This window comes from Camelus dromedarius, chromosome 3 (genome assembly GCF_036321535.1).
Source record: "Camelus dromedarius isolate mCamDro1 chromosome 3, mCamDro1.pat, whole genome shotgun sequence".
NCBI classification, from domain to species: Eukaryota; Metazoa; Chordata; class Mammalia; order Artiodactyla; family Camelidae; genus Camelus; species Camelus dromedarius.
This window is the reverse complement of record NC_087438.1, coordinates 25,905,852-25,925,746: the sequence shown is the minus strand read 5'-3', so window position 1 is coordinate 25,925,746 and position 19,895 is coordinate 25,905,852. Positions and strand designations below refer to the sequence as shown.

Below are 19,895 nucleotides of genomic sequence, written 5' to 3'. Positions count from 1 at the left end.
GAAAGTATGTCTGACTTTATTTATTTACTTACTTGTGATTATCCAGTTGTCCCAGCACCATTTGTTGAAAAGACTTATTCTTTCCCTATTATCTTAGTACCTTTGTCTCAGATGAGTTGCCCATATATACATGGGTTCTGGACTCTCAGTTCTATTACACTGGTCTATATGTCTGTTTTTATGCCAGTAACCCAGAATATTTATTACTGTTGCTTTGTCATAAGTTTTGAAATTCCAGCTTCAGTCTTTTTTCTTTTTCAAGATTGCTTTGACTGTTCTGGATCTCTTTAATTTTTGTATGAATTTTAGGTCAGCTTGTCAATTTCTGCAAAAAAGGGCAGGTGGGATTTTGATAGTTGAATATGTAGATCAATTTGAGGAGTATTGCCATCTTAACAATATTAAGTCTTCAAATCCATGAAAATGGGACATCTATTATACCTCCTTTAGTTTCTTACAGTAACACATGAGAAACTGTACAAGTTTTTCACTTTTCTTAAATATATTTCTAAGTATTATTTTTGATGCTGTTGTAAATAGAATTAAGTTTTAAAGCTAGAAATCTGTTGAGGAAAAGTACTATGGTTTCAGTTATGTGTATGATGCAATCAATTTTAAGTTTTTCCAAAAGACTTCCATATGCTAAATTTTAAGAAACACTTTTTGCCACTTTGCTTGATATAAACTATTCTCAATTTCTTACAAGCTAGTTATATAATTTAATAATTAATCATTGTCCCATCACCTATAGTCATCTGATGGACTCAAGATTCATATCACTAAAGTCAATATAAAGGGAGTAAATTAGTGGGAGGAGCTGGAATTGAGTACAGGAGAGTATATTTTAAAATCAGACTGTAATATTAGCTAGTATTGCTTAGGTAATATTTTAGAGTACATTTATCTCTGCCATTCCAGTAGTAACTTTATTATTTTTATTGATGCTGTGTTTGAATTAACCAGTACATTAACTCTATTACACTGAGTATTAGATATGATTGATTGTAAGTCACAATTTTTTATGTATTAAATACTTTTTAATATAATAATTAACCTGATAAACACATTGATTAGAAATATATCCTAACTTTATAAATGTTAAAATGTGAAAAAAATTGTGTTTACCTGAAAGAAATACAGTATAAGTTCCAGAACACTTAATGATTCTATCCCGCTAATAATTATATGTTCTTTTAGGGGATTTATTTTTATTTATTTTACAACTTGTTTATAAAGATCAATGCCATTTACTTATGTATCCATATTAATGTCACTGATATGATTGTTAAAGATGTGTATTATGTGACATCATATAACTAGATTTTGCGTATTAAACTTAGGTATTCTACTGATGGCAGCCTCAGAAAATGAAGATAATGACATCTTATGGTGTGTCAATCATGATACATTTCCTTTCCAGAAGCCAATGATGGAAACCCAGGTAAATTATCGTAAAAGATTATAAACAAAAATGTTAATATAATTTTAAGTGAAGAATAAAAGTGTAAGAAACTTTATTTTCTGATTTATTACTGTTTGCTTCTAATAATCTTACATGGTTAGAAGTCATACTGAAAAGTATGTTCTGTTAATTCTTTGTTTTTCCTCTGTGAGTTTAGAAGTCATTATAGTATTCATTTAAAAAATCTTTAAAGAAAACATTGGAATCCTTTTAGAATGTTTTTCATACCCTAGAAAGGGGGTTTTATCCAATTTGATCAACAGCCTCTAGGGCAGGCAGCATGAGCTATACTAGGGCCTCAAGGAGGACAGATGGGAGTGGAGTAGGGGACATCAAGGGGAGTATGTAGGGATGACCTCCTCTCAGCTCCTCCTGGACTGGAGGCCTCTCCTGGCCGGATGCCACACCTAAGCCACCCCTCCCAGCTCCCAGTCCCCAGGGTACCAATGTATGTTGCTTGGGCATTAGATTGTATTAGAGAATTATTAATGTTCTTAAATGTTACAGTAGTATCAGGGTTATATAAGAGAACATCCTTATTTTAGGAGATGCATGCAGAAGTATTTAGTGGTGAAGTATGATATCCATAATGTTCAAATGGTTCAATAAAAGAAAAAATACATATAGAAAGAACGAAGAAAGCAAATACGGCAAAATGCTGTCAATTGTTGAATCTAGATATTGAGTATATGGACATTTACTGTACTTTCAGTATTTTTTGGATGTTTAAAATTTTTCATAATAGAATATTTTAGATTTTAGACACTTTTTTTTCTGAGAGTATATTAGCTTAGAAAATAAATATAACTTTAGAAGGGAACAAAAACTACATGTCAGCTGTTTAAGCACTGAACGTACCAATATAGATCAGTATATCCTGGGAAGATGGTAGAAGGTATACAATTGGCTGTTGAAAGAGTTGTAATTTTAGTAAACACTGTTTATAGAAAATTTTACCTTTGCCTTCTAGAATGAAAAATTATTTACTATCATAGAAGATGACTGATTAGAAGAATAGGTATTAGAAAATTAAATACAGACTTTTGACAATATTCATGCTAATGTATTACTAATCTATTAAATCCTACATTTATTTAGAGATTATATTTTTTAGAAGATTTTGCTTTGTATAACTTTAATAATATGTATAAATATTTTATTTCTTCTACATAGATGACTACTCGTGTCGATGGTCATTCCTGGGCTCTTTCTGCAATAGATGACTTGAAAGTAGATAAGATAATCACACCCTTAAACAAGGATCATATTCCAATAACAGACTCACCAGTTGTTGTACAGCAGCACATGTTGCCTCCAAAGAAGTTTGTTCTCCTCTCAGCACAAGTATGTACATATTCTGTTAAGATGGAGAAAAAAAGAAGAGAAGCAGTATTTAATGTTTTTGTCAAAGTATCCTGCAATAGTTGCTTAATAGAGTCATTTAGGTGCTTACTGATGTTTACTCTTAAAATATTCTTAAGGAATAGTTTGTAAATATCAAAATCGCAACAAAAAGAACTTGCTCTTTATAATGTGTTACACTTTTCTAAAGTAGCACTTCTATCACCATGTTTCAGCAGAATAAAATGAATAAGCTATATTTATATCTTACAGGATAGTCCTCTCTTGTTTTAAAAAAATACTTTTTTAATATTTATTTTTTGAGTAGTAATGCATTGACAAAAGTCAAAAGGTAAACAGGAGTACACACAATAAAACCTCCCTTCTGGTTCGGATCCCTTCCCTACAGACACCCATGGCATCTGTATCTTGCCAAAGGTATGTTGTGGATATACAAACAATACAAATTTATCTATAAACAGATGATAGCATATTATATGCACCCTTTTATACCTTGCTTTTAATGTTTCAAAGATACATTTTAGACATCTTTCCATGTTAATATATAAAGAACTTTCTCATTCTATTTTACATTTGAAAGGCATTCCTATATATGGATGTACCATTTTTAACTAGGCCCTTATTAACAGGTCATCTTTTTGCTGTCAAAATAATGCTACAACCTCGTTCGTGCCTATATCATTTTTTATGTGTGTGAGTAAAGCTATACAATTGTATCTGCTGGGTCAAAGAGTATGTGCATTTCTCAGTTTGATAGATGTTGTCAGTTTCCCTTTCTTTATACACACATTCACTATCGGTGAATGTTGAGTGCTTGTTTCCTTACATCCTGTACGATATGCTATCTTATTAAGAGTGAGGTTGACTATCTTTTCTAGTGTTCATTTTTCTGTAAATTATCTGTTCCTCTTCTGTACCTGCTTTTCTATTGAGTTGTCTTTTTTTTATTTATAAAATCTCTTTATATATCAAGGAAACTAACTTTGTGATTTAGTCTCAAATATCTTTCCTGGTTTGTCATTTGATTTTGTTTATTGAGATTTTTTTTCTCCATGCAGATAAGTTTATAAGTAGTTGAAATATTCAGTTAGTATTTGGGATTTCTGTTAAAGTAAAAAAAAAAACTTTCCTCCCTGTGAGGTTCATTATAAAATAAGTAAAATAATAATGATAGTTTCTTTCAGTACTCTTATAGTGTTCTTTTGTCCTTTAAGTATTTGATCTATTCAGAATTTATCCTGGTATAGATATGAGTATGATCCAGTTTTATTTTTTCCAGAGAGGACATACTTGTGCCAACATGACTAATGGATAATCTAACTTTGATCTTCTGGTTTGAGGGGCAACTTTTATCATATATTAAATTCTACTTGAGCGTATGTCAGAACTTTCTGTTCTATTCTGCTAATCTGACTCTTTATTCATGTGCTGTTACCGTGCATAAGATAAAGGTTTATAATATGTTTTGTGTCTAACAGAGCCAGCACCCTTTTGCTTTCCTTTTTATGGGGTAAGGGCACTGTTTGTTTTTTGTTTTTTTTTTTAATTAAGTTTTCTGTTTGGATCTATAGATCTAGTATAGGTTGGAAGTTGAAATATAGATGATCTTTTTGACCAGTTTACTTTGTACTTTTGAAGTTATTTTTTGTTTCATTGATTTTATTGAGTTAGTAAGGTCAGTTGCTACTAGCCATCTTGGTAAATCTATTACTCATTTTCTTTCTTTTTTAACTCCTTAGGGGAGTCTTATGTTTCATAAACTTAGACCTGTAGATCAACTGAGGCATCTACTTGTGAGTAACGTGGGTGGAGATGGAGAAGAGATTGAAAGATTCTTTAAATTACATCAGGTAATTATTTGTACTTTTTTTGTTTCACGTGGTAATGTTTTACACAGTGGGAATGATAGCCACATTTTATGTAAGTTAGAACCAAAATACTGTCATTAATACCAGTCTTCCTGTCTTTGCCTTAATCACTATGTGAGTGCTGATATTTAGGAGTGAGATTGATATGCTATAAAGTTTATGATAAATGCTCAGATTTTTTGTTCTGTTGATAAATTCTTATCATTAAAGCGTACCAGTAAGAGTGGGACGTTCAAATTATGACAAATATAATTTTACTAATAAAACATTTATAGACATAACTTTTTAATTAAAACCCTTTTTGTGACACTTAATGACATGAGGAAAAAACTTGAGGCACTAGTAATGGGATATTAGTATTTTAAAGCCATAATTAGAAATGGTGAGGTAAAACTGGGATTGCTTAGTTTAAAAACAAGAATATCAGATCAAAGTTAAATATACACACTCTGGATTCATACCAGCAGCTCCACTATCAGAGCAGATTACTTGAATTCTCTGGGCTTCCATTTCCTCATATGTAAAATAGGCACTAAATTATAGTATGTGGCATGAGGATTAATATGTGCTAAACTGTTAAAATAGTGCTTGGCATATGTCAAGTACTTAATAAATGTTAGCTATTGTTATTTCCTAAAAGGTTAAAACACCATGAGAAAAAAATTGGAAAATAAACCAGAAACTAAAATAGAATCTAGATAAAAAGAAAGCATCCTTTAATAATAATGCTTGTGGTAAACTTTAAAACCAATAGTTTTTACTTTTCCTTTTTCATACCAGCTGATTTCATTCATTCAACAAATATTTATCAAGGACCTGCTCTGTGCCAGGCACATATTTAAACACGGGATAGAGAAGTAAACAAAACTTCTTTTGAAATGTTGATGTTTAACATAAGGGAAGATGCTCTTTTTTTAATAGGAAGACCAGGCTTGTGCAACTTGCCTTATTCTTGCTTGTTCCACTGCTGCCTGTGACAGAGAAGTATCTGCTTGGGCTACTCGGGCTTTCTTCAGGTATTTGACACTATTCTATTGTTCTTGGCCACTTCTTAATGGTTGCATTGGCCAGTGTGATTGTTTAAGTGAGTGCACGACAGTTGAATAAAGTTAGTGAAATTTATTTGCAAAAAGATGAAATCTGGAAAGATGACAATAGTACTGGGAGCAGCTGGGTTAGCATAATTTATGCATTGTTACCCTTTGTCTGAATTCTCTCCTGCAAGTTCTGTCTAGTCTTCTTTCTACCTCAGTTACTATCTCATCTATCTTTTCTACTTCCTCAAACACTATACCATTTCTGCTTTTTGTGTATCATTTACATTGAGAGATTCTAAATCATTTTAAGAAAACTTGATATCAGAGAGATTTTTATCTGGAAAATATTGAGCTAAGAATAAGAATTTAAAATGCAATTTTGTTTAAAAGAATTTTTAAGTAGTCTAACCATAATCTGGTGTGAAAATTACCCTATACTTAATGAGTATAGTGCCCTAACTATACTTACTCATTAAGTAAGTTCTATGCACTGCAGACCCTTTTTTAGAAATTGCCAGAGTCCCTTATCATTCTTCTTGGTAGCAGTTTCAAGTCAACATTTACTAAATAAGTATTTTACTATGTATCTACACAGTATTTCACAGTCAACTTAATGCATTAAAGTCTCCAATGTTTAAAGCATTTATTTTGAAACTAAGCAGGACTTGGAACAGCTTCAGCTCTTAAGATGGATAGTTTCATTGAATAAACTCAGCCCCTGTTGTTATAAAAATAGGTACGGTGGTGAAGCGCAGATGAGATTTCCAACCACTCTCCCCACTCCCAGTAATGTTGGTCCCATCCTGGGGTCTCCTGTCTACGCTAGTGAGTATGAAACATTGAAATGGAACTGTTTCTAATAGAGCTTGAATTTTATAAGCTCTGTAGCATATTTTAATGGATAAAATTTTTCTCTTTTTTTTTTATTTTGCTGCTACTGTATTATTAGTGAACAATTCTATAGATGTCCGGCTCTTATTTAAAGTGATGATATATTAATATTGAATCCTTAATGTATACTAGGAAACAAAATACCAATAGTATTTACAGAACTCATTTCTTTTTATTCAAAAGGAAGGAGTTGAATGATTTAATGAAAAATTCCTACCTAAATGTTTTCCAAAGTGGGGATTATTAGAAAGTTACTGAGAAATGAGACGAGTCCTTAATTCTTGAATGCCACTCTTCAGTCTTATGCATAGAAATAGTTTCTAATCTTGATCTGATTCAAAATATTGGGAGATAATTTCATAAATCTGTATATTCTTCTTTCCTTTTTAGGTTCTCCTGTTCCTAGTGGTAGTCCGTATCCAAATCCATCCTTTTTGGGAACACCATCTCAAGGTGCCTCTTTTGTTTTAGGTTGCTACTACTTTTCTTTTTGAGGAGCTAACATTGTGAATTGTTATTCTTGATGCTTAGAGTGAAAAAGATTAACTTGACCTAGTCCCCTAAAAATAATGTAATTTAATAGAAGTGGCTTCCAAGCAAGTGTTGGCATTTGATCACAAATACCTTTACTTGGGAACTCTTTAATAGTGTGCTTGGAAAGCCCCCCTTTTGGGTACCAGGATTTAATTACCAGTCTTGACCTGTATAATTAGTGCTATGTCACACCCAGTGTTAAGGTGCAATGATTGCGAGCTTTCTTACATCCTACATTGCCTACACTTGAAAGCCCATCCAGGAGTTCCCATCTGAGTCTCAGTCTCTTATCAAGGAAAACCAAATTAAATAACTATATACTCCAGTATTTTTGTGAATGTTCTTACCTATGGGTCTAGATACTGTTGACTTGGGTTATTGAGACTTCTAAATGTTAAAGGTTAAATTTTGAGATTTGTTTTCCTTATGTGTGTACAAGGTGTTCATCCTCCTACCATATCAACCCCAGTGAGTGCTGTGGGAAACTTAGCAACTCAGGCCCCAGGTATCAGTTGTATGGCTGGACCAGAGATTGTGTACTCTGGAAAACACAATGGTATCTGCATTTATTTTTCTCGAATCATGGGGTAAGTTTTTCAAAGAATAATTAACTGTTGCTCACTGTAATCTGTTTTGTGTAACTGAACATTTTTAGCTTTAAATTTCTAACATCATTCATTGTTGTTAAATTTTACTTACAATTTTTAGCTCACTTGTCCATTAATATAATTGTTTTCTCTCATTCAGCCTTTTTATTATCTAATCATTAATATTTGTTACTGTGTTTTATATGTGTGTATACATATATACACCTTCAAAATATATTTACGTATATTAATATATAGTGTAACATGTGTCTGCAAGTCTGTTAGGCAGTTCTGGTCTTAGCTAGGCTCACAATGCAAATGAAATCAGCACTGAGGTTGAAGAGAGTTCTGTCACCCGTGGCTGGACTCACACGTGTTTAGAGTTATATTTGTCTGCTGGTTTAGAATGGCCTCAGCTGGGACAGCTAGATCTCCACGTGGTCTCTCGTCCTCCAGCAGGCTAGCCAAGGATCATCCACGTCATGGTGGCAAGGTTCTGTGAGAGGAGAAACTTGCAAAGCCTCCTGATACCTAGGCTCTAGATTGGCCTACTGTCATTTCCACCTCATTTACTTGGCAAGTGGACATCTCCAAGCCAGTCCAGATTCAAAAAGTGGGAAACATTCCTCGTTATAAGAGAGGTATCAAAGTCAGTTGTAAAGGGCATAGGTATAGGGAGGGATAAAGAATTACAGGTATTTTTGCATCTACCATCTACTTAATTATCATGTCTGGTGTATCTTTTTATTAGATTTGAGATGTATGCTTTCATTTGAATCGTTTGCTTAAAAATGTGAAACATTGCATAACCCATTTTATAAGCTTCCATATTTACAATTCATTACCCAGAGTCTCTATTTTTCTTTAGCAGTGTTTTGTTATGTGAAATAACTTAGATGTATCAGATCTGGAAATTTTCCTGCCTTTTGTTCTTTCAGATAACTTAGTAAATGAAATCATTGCTACCCTTTAAAAACTGAACAAACACATAAGAGGGAAGGTACAATATATTGTGATTGTTTTTATTGATCTAAGCACAATCATTAAAATATTTTTTTGTTCCAGAAACATCTGGGATGCTAGTTTAGTTGTGGAGAGAGTATTCAAGAGTGGCAGCAGAGAGATCACTGCAGTAAGTGTGTTGTATAATAGTATTCTGTTATCTGTACGTAACCATTTTATGTTATTAATGGGTAAGTAGATTGTTTCACGTTTCTTGATGTTATAAACAAGATGCAATGAGCATTCTTTTATATACATGTTTGTGTACTTGTCCAATGAATTGTCTACCTCCTGAGTTAAGTCTCAGCTGTGTCACTTACTAATTGATGAGTAAATTTCTTGACACTTCAGAGCCTGATATCTCAGTCAACTGAGAATATATCTCCCTCATAAGGTTGTTGTGAGGGCTGAATAGAGTCAGTCCTAATACTTAATATTGCTCAAAGTTACTATTTAATATTTTGCTCATATGCCTCAAAACTCCATGGTCTTGGCACTAATTTCCATGCATTGGCATACTTTCCAGAGTATGTTAACAAACATAGAAATTTGTATTATCATAAGTTGAGGAAGTAAGATTTTTTTTTTTAATATGAAGTATGTAGGAAATTTATTTTAAGCTTTTTTGCTTTTTAACTGATATTCCTTTAAAGTTCACATTTCTAAGAATAAGAACATATTTATTTAACATAGTATATAATTCCATTTATGTGAATTTCAAGAACAGATGAAATTAATTCTATAGTCTGTGATGTAAGGAAAGTGGTTGGTTCCCGAGGAGGTCAAATGACTAATGACTGGAAAGGGGCAATAGAGAACTTTCTTGGGTGTTGGAAATATTGTATATTGTGGTCTGGGTGGTGACTATATTAAAATATAAAAAGTTATCAAGGTATTCATAAAAAGTTATCAAGGTATTCATTTAGGATTTGAGTATTGTAGTGTCTGTAAATTACACCTCAATAAAACCAGAGCAGGAGGAGAGGAATGTGGTTATCTAGCCCTTTATTCTGGTCACCAAGTGTTAATTGATATAAGAAATAACTTTTATTGTTTATGAAGATAGGGTACCTCAAAATTAAAACTTTATGTTCTGTTATTTTAAATGTACAGAGCATATGCTTTTTTATAGTTTTTTTCAGAGTTTTTAATTTTTAAAATACTTCCTTCCTTTCAGATTGAAAGTAGTGTTCCCTCCCAGCTGCTGGAGTCAGTGCTACAAGAACTAAAAGGTTTGCAAGAATTTCTAGACAGAAACTCCCAATTTGCAGGAGGACCATTAGGAAATCCAAAGTAAGAATAAATAGGATGTATTTACTCTTTTTTTTTTCTGAGATCTAATTCACGTATTATAAAATTTATTCTTTTAAAATGTTTCGTGGTTTTTAGTATATTTATGAAGTTATACAGTCATCACCACTAATTCCAGAACATTTGCATCACACCAGAAAGAAACCCTGTACCCATTAGCAGTCACTCCTTGTCTTAATCCAAGCTGCAGTAACAAAAATACCATAGACTAAGTGAAGTGCTTAGACAACAAACATTTATTTTTCATAGTTCTGAAGGCTGGAAGTGAGATAGGGTGCCAGCACGGTCAAGTTCTGGTGAGAACCTTCATAATTTACAGGCAGCTGATTTCTTTCTTTGTCCTTACATGGCAGAGACAAAACCAGACAGCAGGTTCTCCGGTTTCTTCTTATAAGTGTAGTAATCCCATCATGGGGCTCCATGCTCATGACCTCACCTAAACCTAGTTATCTCCCAAAGGTCCCACCTGCAAACACCATCACTTTGGGGATGAGAGCATCACCATATGAATTTGGTAATGGGGCACAAACATTCAGTCCATAGCACTTCCCAGTTGCCCTTCCCCTAGTCCCTGGCAAACACTAATCTATTCTCTCTCTCCATGGACCTGCCGTATATTGGCTCTTCTATACAAATAGAAATATGCAATAGGTGGCCTTTTGTTTCTGGCTTCTTTCTCTTAGCATAATATTGTCAAGGTTCACATAATATAGTATGTATCAGTACTTTGATTTCATTTTTTGTTTCATCATTTGATGCACAATTGGGTTGTTTCAGCTTTTTGGCTATTACGAATAATGCTAATATTAACATTCCTATAAAAGTTTTTGTGTCGACACTTATTTAGAATGAACTTTTTTTTTTATTATAAAAGTAATATGGACTTGTAGGGGAAGATATAGCTCAGTGATAGAGTATGTGCTTAGCATGCACAAGGTCCTGGGTTCAATCCCCATCACCTCTCTTAAAAATAAATAAACCTAGTTAAAAAATTAAATCCAATTACCACTTACCCCCCCAAAAAAAGTTATATGGACTTATAGTAACTTATATTACTTTCCTGATGGATTAATTTGAAGTATGACAGTATAAACTTCTAAAGCATAAATTAATATTTGTTTTTAATACAAATTTTAAAGGTTTCACTCCATTTAAAGTTATTGCAAAATATTGACTATATTCCCCTTGTACAGTACATCCTTGTAGCCCATCTTACACCTGGTAGTTTGTCCCTCCGACTCCCTCACCCCATATTGCCCCTCCCCACCGGTAACCATTAGTTTGTTCTTTATATGTGTAAGTCTGCTTCTTTTTTGTTATATTCACTACTTTGTTGTATTTTTAGATCCCACATATAAGTGATATCATACAGTATTTGTCTTTCTTTGACTTATCTCACTTAGCATAGTGCCCTCCAAAGTCCATCCATGTTGATGCAAATGGCAAATTTTCGTTCTTTTTCATGGCTGAGTAGTACTCCATTGCATTTATATGCCGTATCTTCTTTATCCTTTCAGATGTTGATGGACACTTAGGTTGCTTCCATATCTTGGCAATTGTAAATAATGCTGCTAGGAACATTGGGATGCATGTATCTTTTCAAATTAGTGTTTTGGGTTTCTTTTGGATCTATACCCAGGAGTGGAATTGCAGGGTCACATGGTAATTCTATTTAAGTTTTTTGAGAAACCTCCATACTGTTTTCTACAGTGACTGCACCAATTTACATTCCCACTAACAGTGTATAAGATTCCTTTTTCTCCACATCCTCACCAGCATTTGTTATTTGTGTTCTTTTTGAGGATAGCCATTATAACAGGTGTGAAGTGATATCTCATTGTGGTTTTGATTTACATTTCCCTGATGATTAGCAGTGTTGAGCATCTTTTCATATGCCCGTTGGCCATCTGCATTTCCTCTTGGGAAAAATGTCTGTTCCATTTTTCTCCCCATTTTTAATCTGGTTGTTCGGTGTTTTTATGTTGAGCTGTATAAACTGTTCATATATACTAAATGTTAATCCCTTATCAGTTTTATCATTTGCAAATATTTTCTCCCATTCAGTAAAGCGTCTTTTCATTTTGTTGATGCTTTCCTTTGCTGTGCAAAAGCTTTTACATTTAATTAGGTCTCATTTGTTTGTTTTTGCTTTTATTTCCTTTAGGAGACAGATCCTAAAAAATATTGCTGCAATTTATGTCAAGAAGTGTTCTGCCTATGTTTTTCTCTAGGAGTTTTATAGTATCTGGTCTTACATTTAGGTGTTTTTAGTCCATTTTGAGTTTATTTTTGTATATGGTGTTAGAGAACATTCTGATTTTATTCTTTTACATGTAGCTATCCAGTTTCCGAAGAGACTGTCTTTTGTATTGTCATTGTATATTTTTGCCTCCTTTGTGGTAGATTAATAGACCATAAGTGTGCAGGTTTATTTTAGGGCTCTCTATCCTGTAGCATTGATCTATGTGTCTGTTTCTGTGCCAGTACCATATTGTTTTGGTTACTGTAGCTTTGTAGTATAATGTGAAGTGAGGGTATGTGATTCCTCCTGTTTTGTTTAAAGATTGTTTTGGCTGTTCGGAGTCTTTCTGTGTTGCCATACACATTTAAAGTATTCTAGTTTTGTAAAAAAATGCCATTGGTATTTTGATAGGGTTTGCATTGAATCTGTAGATTTCCTTGTGTATTATCATTGAATATACATTTTCTTAAAAGTAAAAATAGTATCTAAGTAGGCATACTTTGGTGAAATATTGTTTATATTCAGTACATCCTTTAGAACATTCCAAATCAATGGAATAAACTGTATTGGCTACATGTTATTCCATTATTTTTATGCAAGCAATTAGTGATATAACTCTATTCATAATTAAGTTGTTCTGTTTCTTGATGTTATAAACATCAAGGTGGGCATCCTAATCTTATTCTTGACTTTAATAGGAAAGTGTGTAGTTTTTTCCGTAAGAGGGAGAAGTTTAATGCCTAGATATAGTTTATCATGCTAAGAAACTATCCATTTCTGTTTTATTGACTATTTCTATAAAGTGAATATTGAAGTATGTCAGAGATGATCATATTATTTTTTTCCTTACCTTTATTAACGGAATTATATTAACAGATTGCCTAATTTCAACCAACCCTTGCAACATTAGTTTCACTGAGTATGGGAATTTTTAAATAGTTTTTTGAGATACAGTGTACATACCATAAAATTCATTTATTCAGTGTTTTCTCCCAGTTTTCACTCCCTTGTTGTCATATAGCTTTGCAGAAATGGTGGTGCCTTTGGGGAAAAGCATCAAGAGTAATAACTGCTTCCCTCCAAACTTTTCAGACCATAGGGCCCCCTTCTCTCAGTTCCTCTGCTCCAGTGTTTCTCAACCTTCTCACTGCAGACATTGTAGACTGGGTAATTCTTTGTTGTGGGGGCTGTCATGTGCATTGTAGGATGTTTGGGACCATCCTTGGCTTCTGCCTACCAGTTACCAATAGTTCTCTCCAATTATGACCATCAAAATGTTACCAGACTTTACTGAATGTTCCCTGGGAGTTTTACTCATCACACTGTTTTGAGACTCAGTTCACCTTTGGACAAAGCCTAAAGATAAAGGAATAGGGGGGAAAAAACAGTATACTCACCTCCTTATGAGCTATCATAGTTTTGGCTTCCCCTGCCTGTGTACTGTTATTGACCTTGTGGTGGCTTCAGGTAAGTGATTGCTTTTTGTATTCTGTCCAGGGTTCTCAGTTGTAGCTAATGAGAGAGGCTGTAACAGACTTAACCCATCTTGGCAGGCACTGTCAGTCTAGTTTTTAATTTAGTATCATTATATGAATCTGGTTTTAAATGTATTTAATGTGCTTAAATGCAGTGCAGATTGTTTTTTCAGTGCAAAATTATCTTAACCTTTTCCCTCTCCAGACTGCTCTTGAGTCATTTTCACGCTATTTGGTACCTTCTTCGCCTTCTAGCATGACAGAACATTTTAGCCTCATTTGGTACAATTCTTGCCCTAGAGTGAATTGGCTGTTTTTCTAGGAAGCCCTGGTTTCTTTTGGTAGGAAAGGATGTTAGAGACTACAGCTGGAGGTATTAATTCCTGCTGGTCATGCTATATGTTGTTTTGTTTTTATTTTTTAATAAAACAAAATTGTGAGTTTCTACTGTTGTTTTCAGTTCAGATTTAAGATTAAAAGGATTTTACTCAGTTTTTTTGTGGTATATTTGTATTATTTTTACCCTAAAAATCTTGTTTTCTAACAACAGTGACATAATCACTTGTGAGCTTCATTCTACAGTGTACCTGTCATAGCTTTAGTAGTCATATACTTTTGAAGTTAAAATCTTAGTCTAAATTTCAGTTAATGTTAGGTACCAAACAAAATTTTCCCTGAAAGTTCATCATTCTTTTAATGGAAGTATAGTTAATTTACAATATTATATTAGTTTCAAGTGTACAGCACTGTGATTCAGTATTTTTACAGATTATACTCCATTGAACATTATTACAAGAGAAAGGCTATAATTCCCTGTGCTATATACTATATCCTTGTTTCTTATCTATTTTATACATAGTAGTTTGTATCTCTTAATCCCATACCACTAATTTTCCCCTCCCCCTTCCCTCTCCCAGTTGGTAATTACTGGTTTGTTTTCTAAGTCTGTGAGTCTGTTTCTGTTTTACATATACATTTTTTAAGTTCATCATTCTTTTCTTTGCATCCCTGAAGTTGCATTAAGATCTGAAATATCAGATTCTTCACCAAGTGAGCACCAAATGTTCTTCTTTTGCTCATTTCTCTCAGTAACCAGTATTTCCTTACAGCAGGTTCTTTGCTTTTTATTTTTCTCCAGATGTTTTCTCATCTGTAAGATGGGATTCTTAGTCTTACCTTATAGAGTTGTTTCATTACGCTAAGTCATCGGTCGGGGCAAAAAGCAAGTGTTCAATAAAAAGGACCTACTGTTAATATCTATTTACTCTCAGTGAAAATTTAAGCATCTGAGAGATTAAAATGCTCTAGGTTTAAATTGTTAATAATGGATTTGCCAGTGATTATTTCACTAATCTACAGAGGAAAAGAATATTCACAACATATTCCAGCTTATTTATGTGACTACTCAGAATAGGCAAATTTATAGAGACAGAAAATAGATTAGCTGTTGCTTAGGGTAGGGCGGGAGGAATGGGGATTGGCTGCTAATGGAGAGTGAGTAAAGATGTTCTATAATTAAATTGTGATAGTTGCACAACCCTGTGAGTAACTTTTAAAAATTAACTTGTACATTTTAAGTGGTTGAATTGTATGGTATATGAATTGTATCTCAGTGAAGCTGTTAAAAACACCATTATACATTCTGGAATTTCTGTTTCAGTACTACTGCCAAAGTGCAGCAGAGGCTGATAGGATTCATGCGTCCTGAGAATGGAAATACGCAGCAAATGCAACAGGAGCTGCAAAGGAAGTTTCATGGTAAATTATTGCTTCTGATCTGTTAAATGTACATGACCCCAGTAAGAAATTTTATTAGGTGAATAGAATACAATGGACATCTCTCGATAAGATCTAGTTTGTGGTAACAAATGCTGTTATTAAAGTAATATTAGTGTGATTTGCAAAAGTCAAATAATATGATTATCATGTATTTCTGTAACTTTCAGTTCATAACTATTTTTTTTCCTTTACTCCACTGGAAAACATGATACACATTCTTTTTTAATTAACTTTTTATCATGCTAAATTGTATATAATGTAGAATTTACCGTTTTAACCATTTTTATCTGTATAGTTCAGTGGCATTCCGTAAGTTCACATGTTACGCTGCAGTATCATGATTGCAAACATCACCACTATCTGTCTCCAGAACTTTTTCACCTTCCTAGGCTGAAACTCTGTACCTCTGAAACATAATAACTCGTCTTTTTCCCTGCCCCTGGCAACCACCTTTTTTTTTTTTTTTCTGTGGGATAGAGGTAATTAGGTTTATTTATTTATAGAGCGAGTACTAGGGGTTGAACCCAGGACCTCATGCATGCTAAGAATGTGCTCTACCACTTGAGCTGTACCCTCCCCCTACAACCACCATTTTTTTTTTTCTGTCTTGGAATTTTACTAACCTATGTACCTCATATAAGTGGAACTATACAGTGTTTGTCATTTTGTGACTGGCTTATTGCACTTAGCATGTCTTCAGAATTCATCTGTGTTGTGGCATGTGTCAGAATTTCCTTCATTTTTAAGACCAAGAAATATATAGAAATATTCCGTTGTGTATACATGCCACATTCTGTTTATCCTTTCATCTGTTGGTGCACTCACACTGCTTTCACCTTTGGGGTGTTGTGAATAATCCTGCTATGAACATGGTGTACAAATAGGAATTTGAGTCCCTGCTTTTAGTTCTTTTATTATATATCCCAAAGTATAATTGCAAGATTATGTGTAATTCTGTTTTTAATTTTTTGAGGAACCACAACTCTTTTCCATAGCAACTATACCATTTTGTACAGTAGTACCAGTAGTACACAAAGTATTCCAATTTCTTCACATTGTCAACAGCAATTTTTCTTTTTCTTTCTTCTTAAAATATCCATCCTAATGTATGTGAAATGTGAATCAACTTTTAAGTTGTGTTCTTTTATCTGTTATAAAAAGTAACAACTAAGGAAAGAGCAAGGGAACTGAAAAGTCCTTATAATCATCAATTATTCCAGATATGAATTGAAATAGTAACAAAATATTGTTTAAATTTGTCTGCCTTTTTTTTTTTTTAAAGTTCTTTTGTGTGAGCCAGTTATTCTGGCTGATAGAACTTTGCTAATAAAGACAGCCATTTACTTTCGTCCCAAGATACTTTTCCTTCTCTTCCTGCTGGGCTCAGTTTTTTGTCTACTATTCTGTAAATTATTTTTTCAGTACTTCTTTTCTGGTAAGTTTGACAAAATACAAACATTGATAAGGATTCATACAAAAGGGAGCATTCAGATTGCTGGCAGTATACACTTTGGAGAACAATTTGATCATATCTGTTAAAGCTGAAAATGCATATATATTCAAAGCCAGCAGTTTGACTTCTAGGTATATATTCAAAAGCAGTCTTTATCAGACTTTTTTCGCACAGTAAGAAATAATTTTTACATTATGACCCAGATGTTTAAAAGCATACACACACAACTGAAACAAAATATTTAAGAAATTACTGTATGTATTTTATCTTTAATTTTTTTGTCTCTTTTATTCTATTTCCTTTTTGAGGGGAAAAAAAAGCTGTCATGACTGACAGTTGATTTTGTGGTTTGCAAATGCATCTTAATTTGAAAAACCATCCTAGCAAAACCTGACTGTGTTTTCCAGGAGACCCTTTTTTAAGAATATTTATTGCATCATTGTTTTAGTAGCAAAACATTGGTAACAACGGAAAGGTCCTTTGAGTGGAAGATGGACCTAATTGTGGTATACTTACATGATGGAACACTCAGCAATTAAGATAAATGTACTAGATTTATATTTATGAATATGGATAGCCTGTGAAAATATAACTGGGCAGTGAAAGCAGTGGTATAAATTATCTAAAAACAGCAATATTTTTATTGTTTATGTATGCATACACACAGAAGCACTTATATATAGTGAGAGGATAAAACCATGAACTCAACAACTCATGATCATGGTTGCCTATGATGGGAGGAAGGAGAACAATGAGGATTTCAGCCTTAACTATAGTTGTCTTTAATATTTGAGGTAACGTGTTGTTTTACTTGAAACAAAGCAACAACCTGTCGTTTTACAAAACTTCATCAGTTGTGTTTTGTAATTAGAGGCTCAGCTGAGTGAAAAGGTTTCACTTCAGGCAATCCAGCAATTGGTTCGAAAATCATACCAGGCTCTGGCTCTATGGAAACTTCTTTGTGAACACCAATTCACTGTCATTGTAGGAGAACTTCAGAAGGTAGGATATTTTTTCTACCTTAAAATCATACTATTAATACTATGCTTGGGTTGTTTTCTTTTGAATGAGTTTTAATCTAGCCCTTAGGTTCAGGAAGGGATTATTTTGGAAAGCATTTAAGTGTGATCAAGTTAATATGTTACGAGAAAATTGCACTAAAGCATGATGGTTTGGGGGATTCATTATCAGAACCACAAGTTTTTACAGTATATAAGAACTTTGTAATGGTATGTGAATGAAATCTTACTGCACCAAAAATATTTTTTGAAACAGTGGATTGTAACCTTTATTTGGGCTACAGATCCCTTTGGGACTCTGATCAAAACTCCCCACCCTCAAAGAATGCATGCAGACACATACACAAAATTTTTGCATGTAATTTCAAGGAGTTCAGTGGCCTAAATTGAACATTCCTACTTTAAAGAAAGACGTTTGCAGCTGTGGGAAATGAATGGTTCATGTTTCACTTGCTGTCCTCATTTGAATCCTTTTTAAGGATAAAGGTAATTCACATTTATCTAAATGTTAGGTCATTTGAGGGGAAATGTATTCCTACCTATTAATTGTGAACATTTCTAAACATAACAAAAATAGAGCAACTACTACAACTAATCCCCTTATACACAATTTATTTATATTTAGCATTTTCACAATTTTACCAACTTTGCTTCATCTATCCTCTTATTTTTCTTTACTGAATTATTTTGAAGTAGATCCCAGACACCATGTCCTTTCATTCTTATATACTTTAATATATATTCCTTAAAAATGATGGCTGTTTTCTTGACTAACAATGTCATTCTCACACTTAGCAGTATTACCACTAATTCTTTGGTAGCATCTAAAATAATGAAATTTCTGTCTTAAAAATATCTTTTTACAGATTGGTTCATTCTAATCAGAATCTAAAAAGTTGGTTCACTCATTGACTTTGGTTATTATTTCTCTTAAATCTCTCAGTCTAAAGCAATTATCCCTTTTTCATTGTTGTTGTTCTATTGCCTTGTAGACATCAGGGCATCAGTCTTGTAGATTGTCCAATATTCTGAGGTTGTCTTTACCTTCCTTGTAGTGAACTCGTTCCTCTATTTCTCCATTTTCTATGAAATGAAAGTCAAGTCTACAAAGGCTTGCTTAACTTCAGGTCCATTTATTTGAGGAAGAATAGAATACTTCATAGGTAGTGGTTTGTGTGTCAGACTGTATTTATTAGGAGACACAAAAGGTTTGATTGTCCCACTTTTAGTGATACTAAGATACTGGATTCAAGTATTCAGTCCAGTCCTCCCATTACAAAATTCTCCATCAGGCTTAAATCAAGCTTACATGACATCCATTGATAATCATTACCTGAAGCAGTTATTTCACTTAGGATTATAAGATGATCATTTTGTTAATCTGTGATTTCTTCCATACTTATTAACTACAATTCTATCAAAAAATAACTTTCCTTTATCCTCTAGTGCTATTTGGTTATACCCTGAAATGTTTAATTCTTGACTTTTAAGTACCAATTTTCAAAATTGAAATGCAGTATCTATCTGTTCTTTCCAGTAGTGTCCATTGAGTTGTTTTGTTTCTTTTAAGCACATACTTTTCTTCTAAAAAATCAAATGAATATGTTTAATTATGAAAGCTGTTTTCTTTTCCATGCCACGTAGAATAATGATTTTTAGTTTTATTGGGTTGTAAGCATAATGTAGGTCAATTTTTAGCCTAAGTATCTTTTTTGTGATCCATCTTCACAAATGCTCAAATCCATCTTCCTTCCCTACATGCTTAAAGGATACAGATATTAGTCCAAAAAATTTGAACACAGATTGTGTATTTTCCAAAATTTAGAAAAAAGAAATAGCAGTCAAATCATTAAACAATGTTACCGTAGTATAA

The 19,895-nt window shown here is 33.2% G+C and overlaps 1 protein-coding gene across 1 annotated transcript in view; it reads left to right on the top strand.

Annotated features, from left to right (window-relative positions):
- Positions 1 to 19,895, top strand: part of NUP155 (nucleoporin 155) — a 52,257-nt gene that overhangs the window by 17,961 nt on the left and 14,401 nt on the right. The window contains exons 12-22 of the mRNA XM_010977582.3: positions 1,341 to 1,441; positions 2,636 to 2,806; positions 4,564 to 4,674; positions 5,614 to 5,708; positions 6,466 to 6,554; positions 7,011 to 7,073; positions 7,594 to 7,741; positions 8,807 to 8,873; positions 9,921 to 10,036; positions 15,432 to 15,529; positions 17,875 to 18,005. Of these exons, the coding sequence (XP_010975884.1) occupies positions 1,341 to 1,441; positions 2,636 to 2,806; positions 4,564 to 4,674; positions 5,614 to 5,708; positions 6,466 to 6,554; positions 7,011 to 7,073; positions 7,594 to 7,741; positions 8,807 to 8,873; positions 9,921 to 10,036; positions 15,432 to 15,529; positions 17,875 to 18,005 (1,190 nt within the window). The remainder of the gene's footprint in view (positions 1 to 1,340; positions 1,442 to 2,635; positions 2,807 to 4,563; positions 4,675 to 5,613; positions 5,709 to 6,465; positions 6,555 to 7,010; positions 7,074 to 7,593; positions 7,742 to 8,806; positions 8,874 to 9,920; positions 10,037 to 15,431; positions 15,530 to 17,874; positions 18,006 to 19,895) is intronic.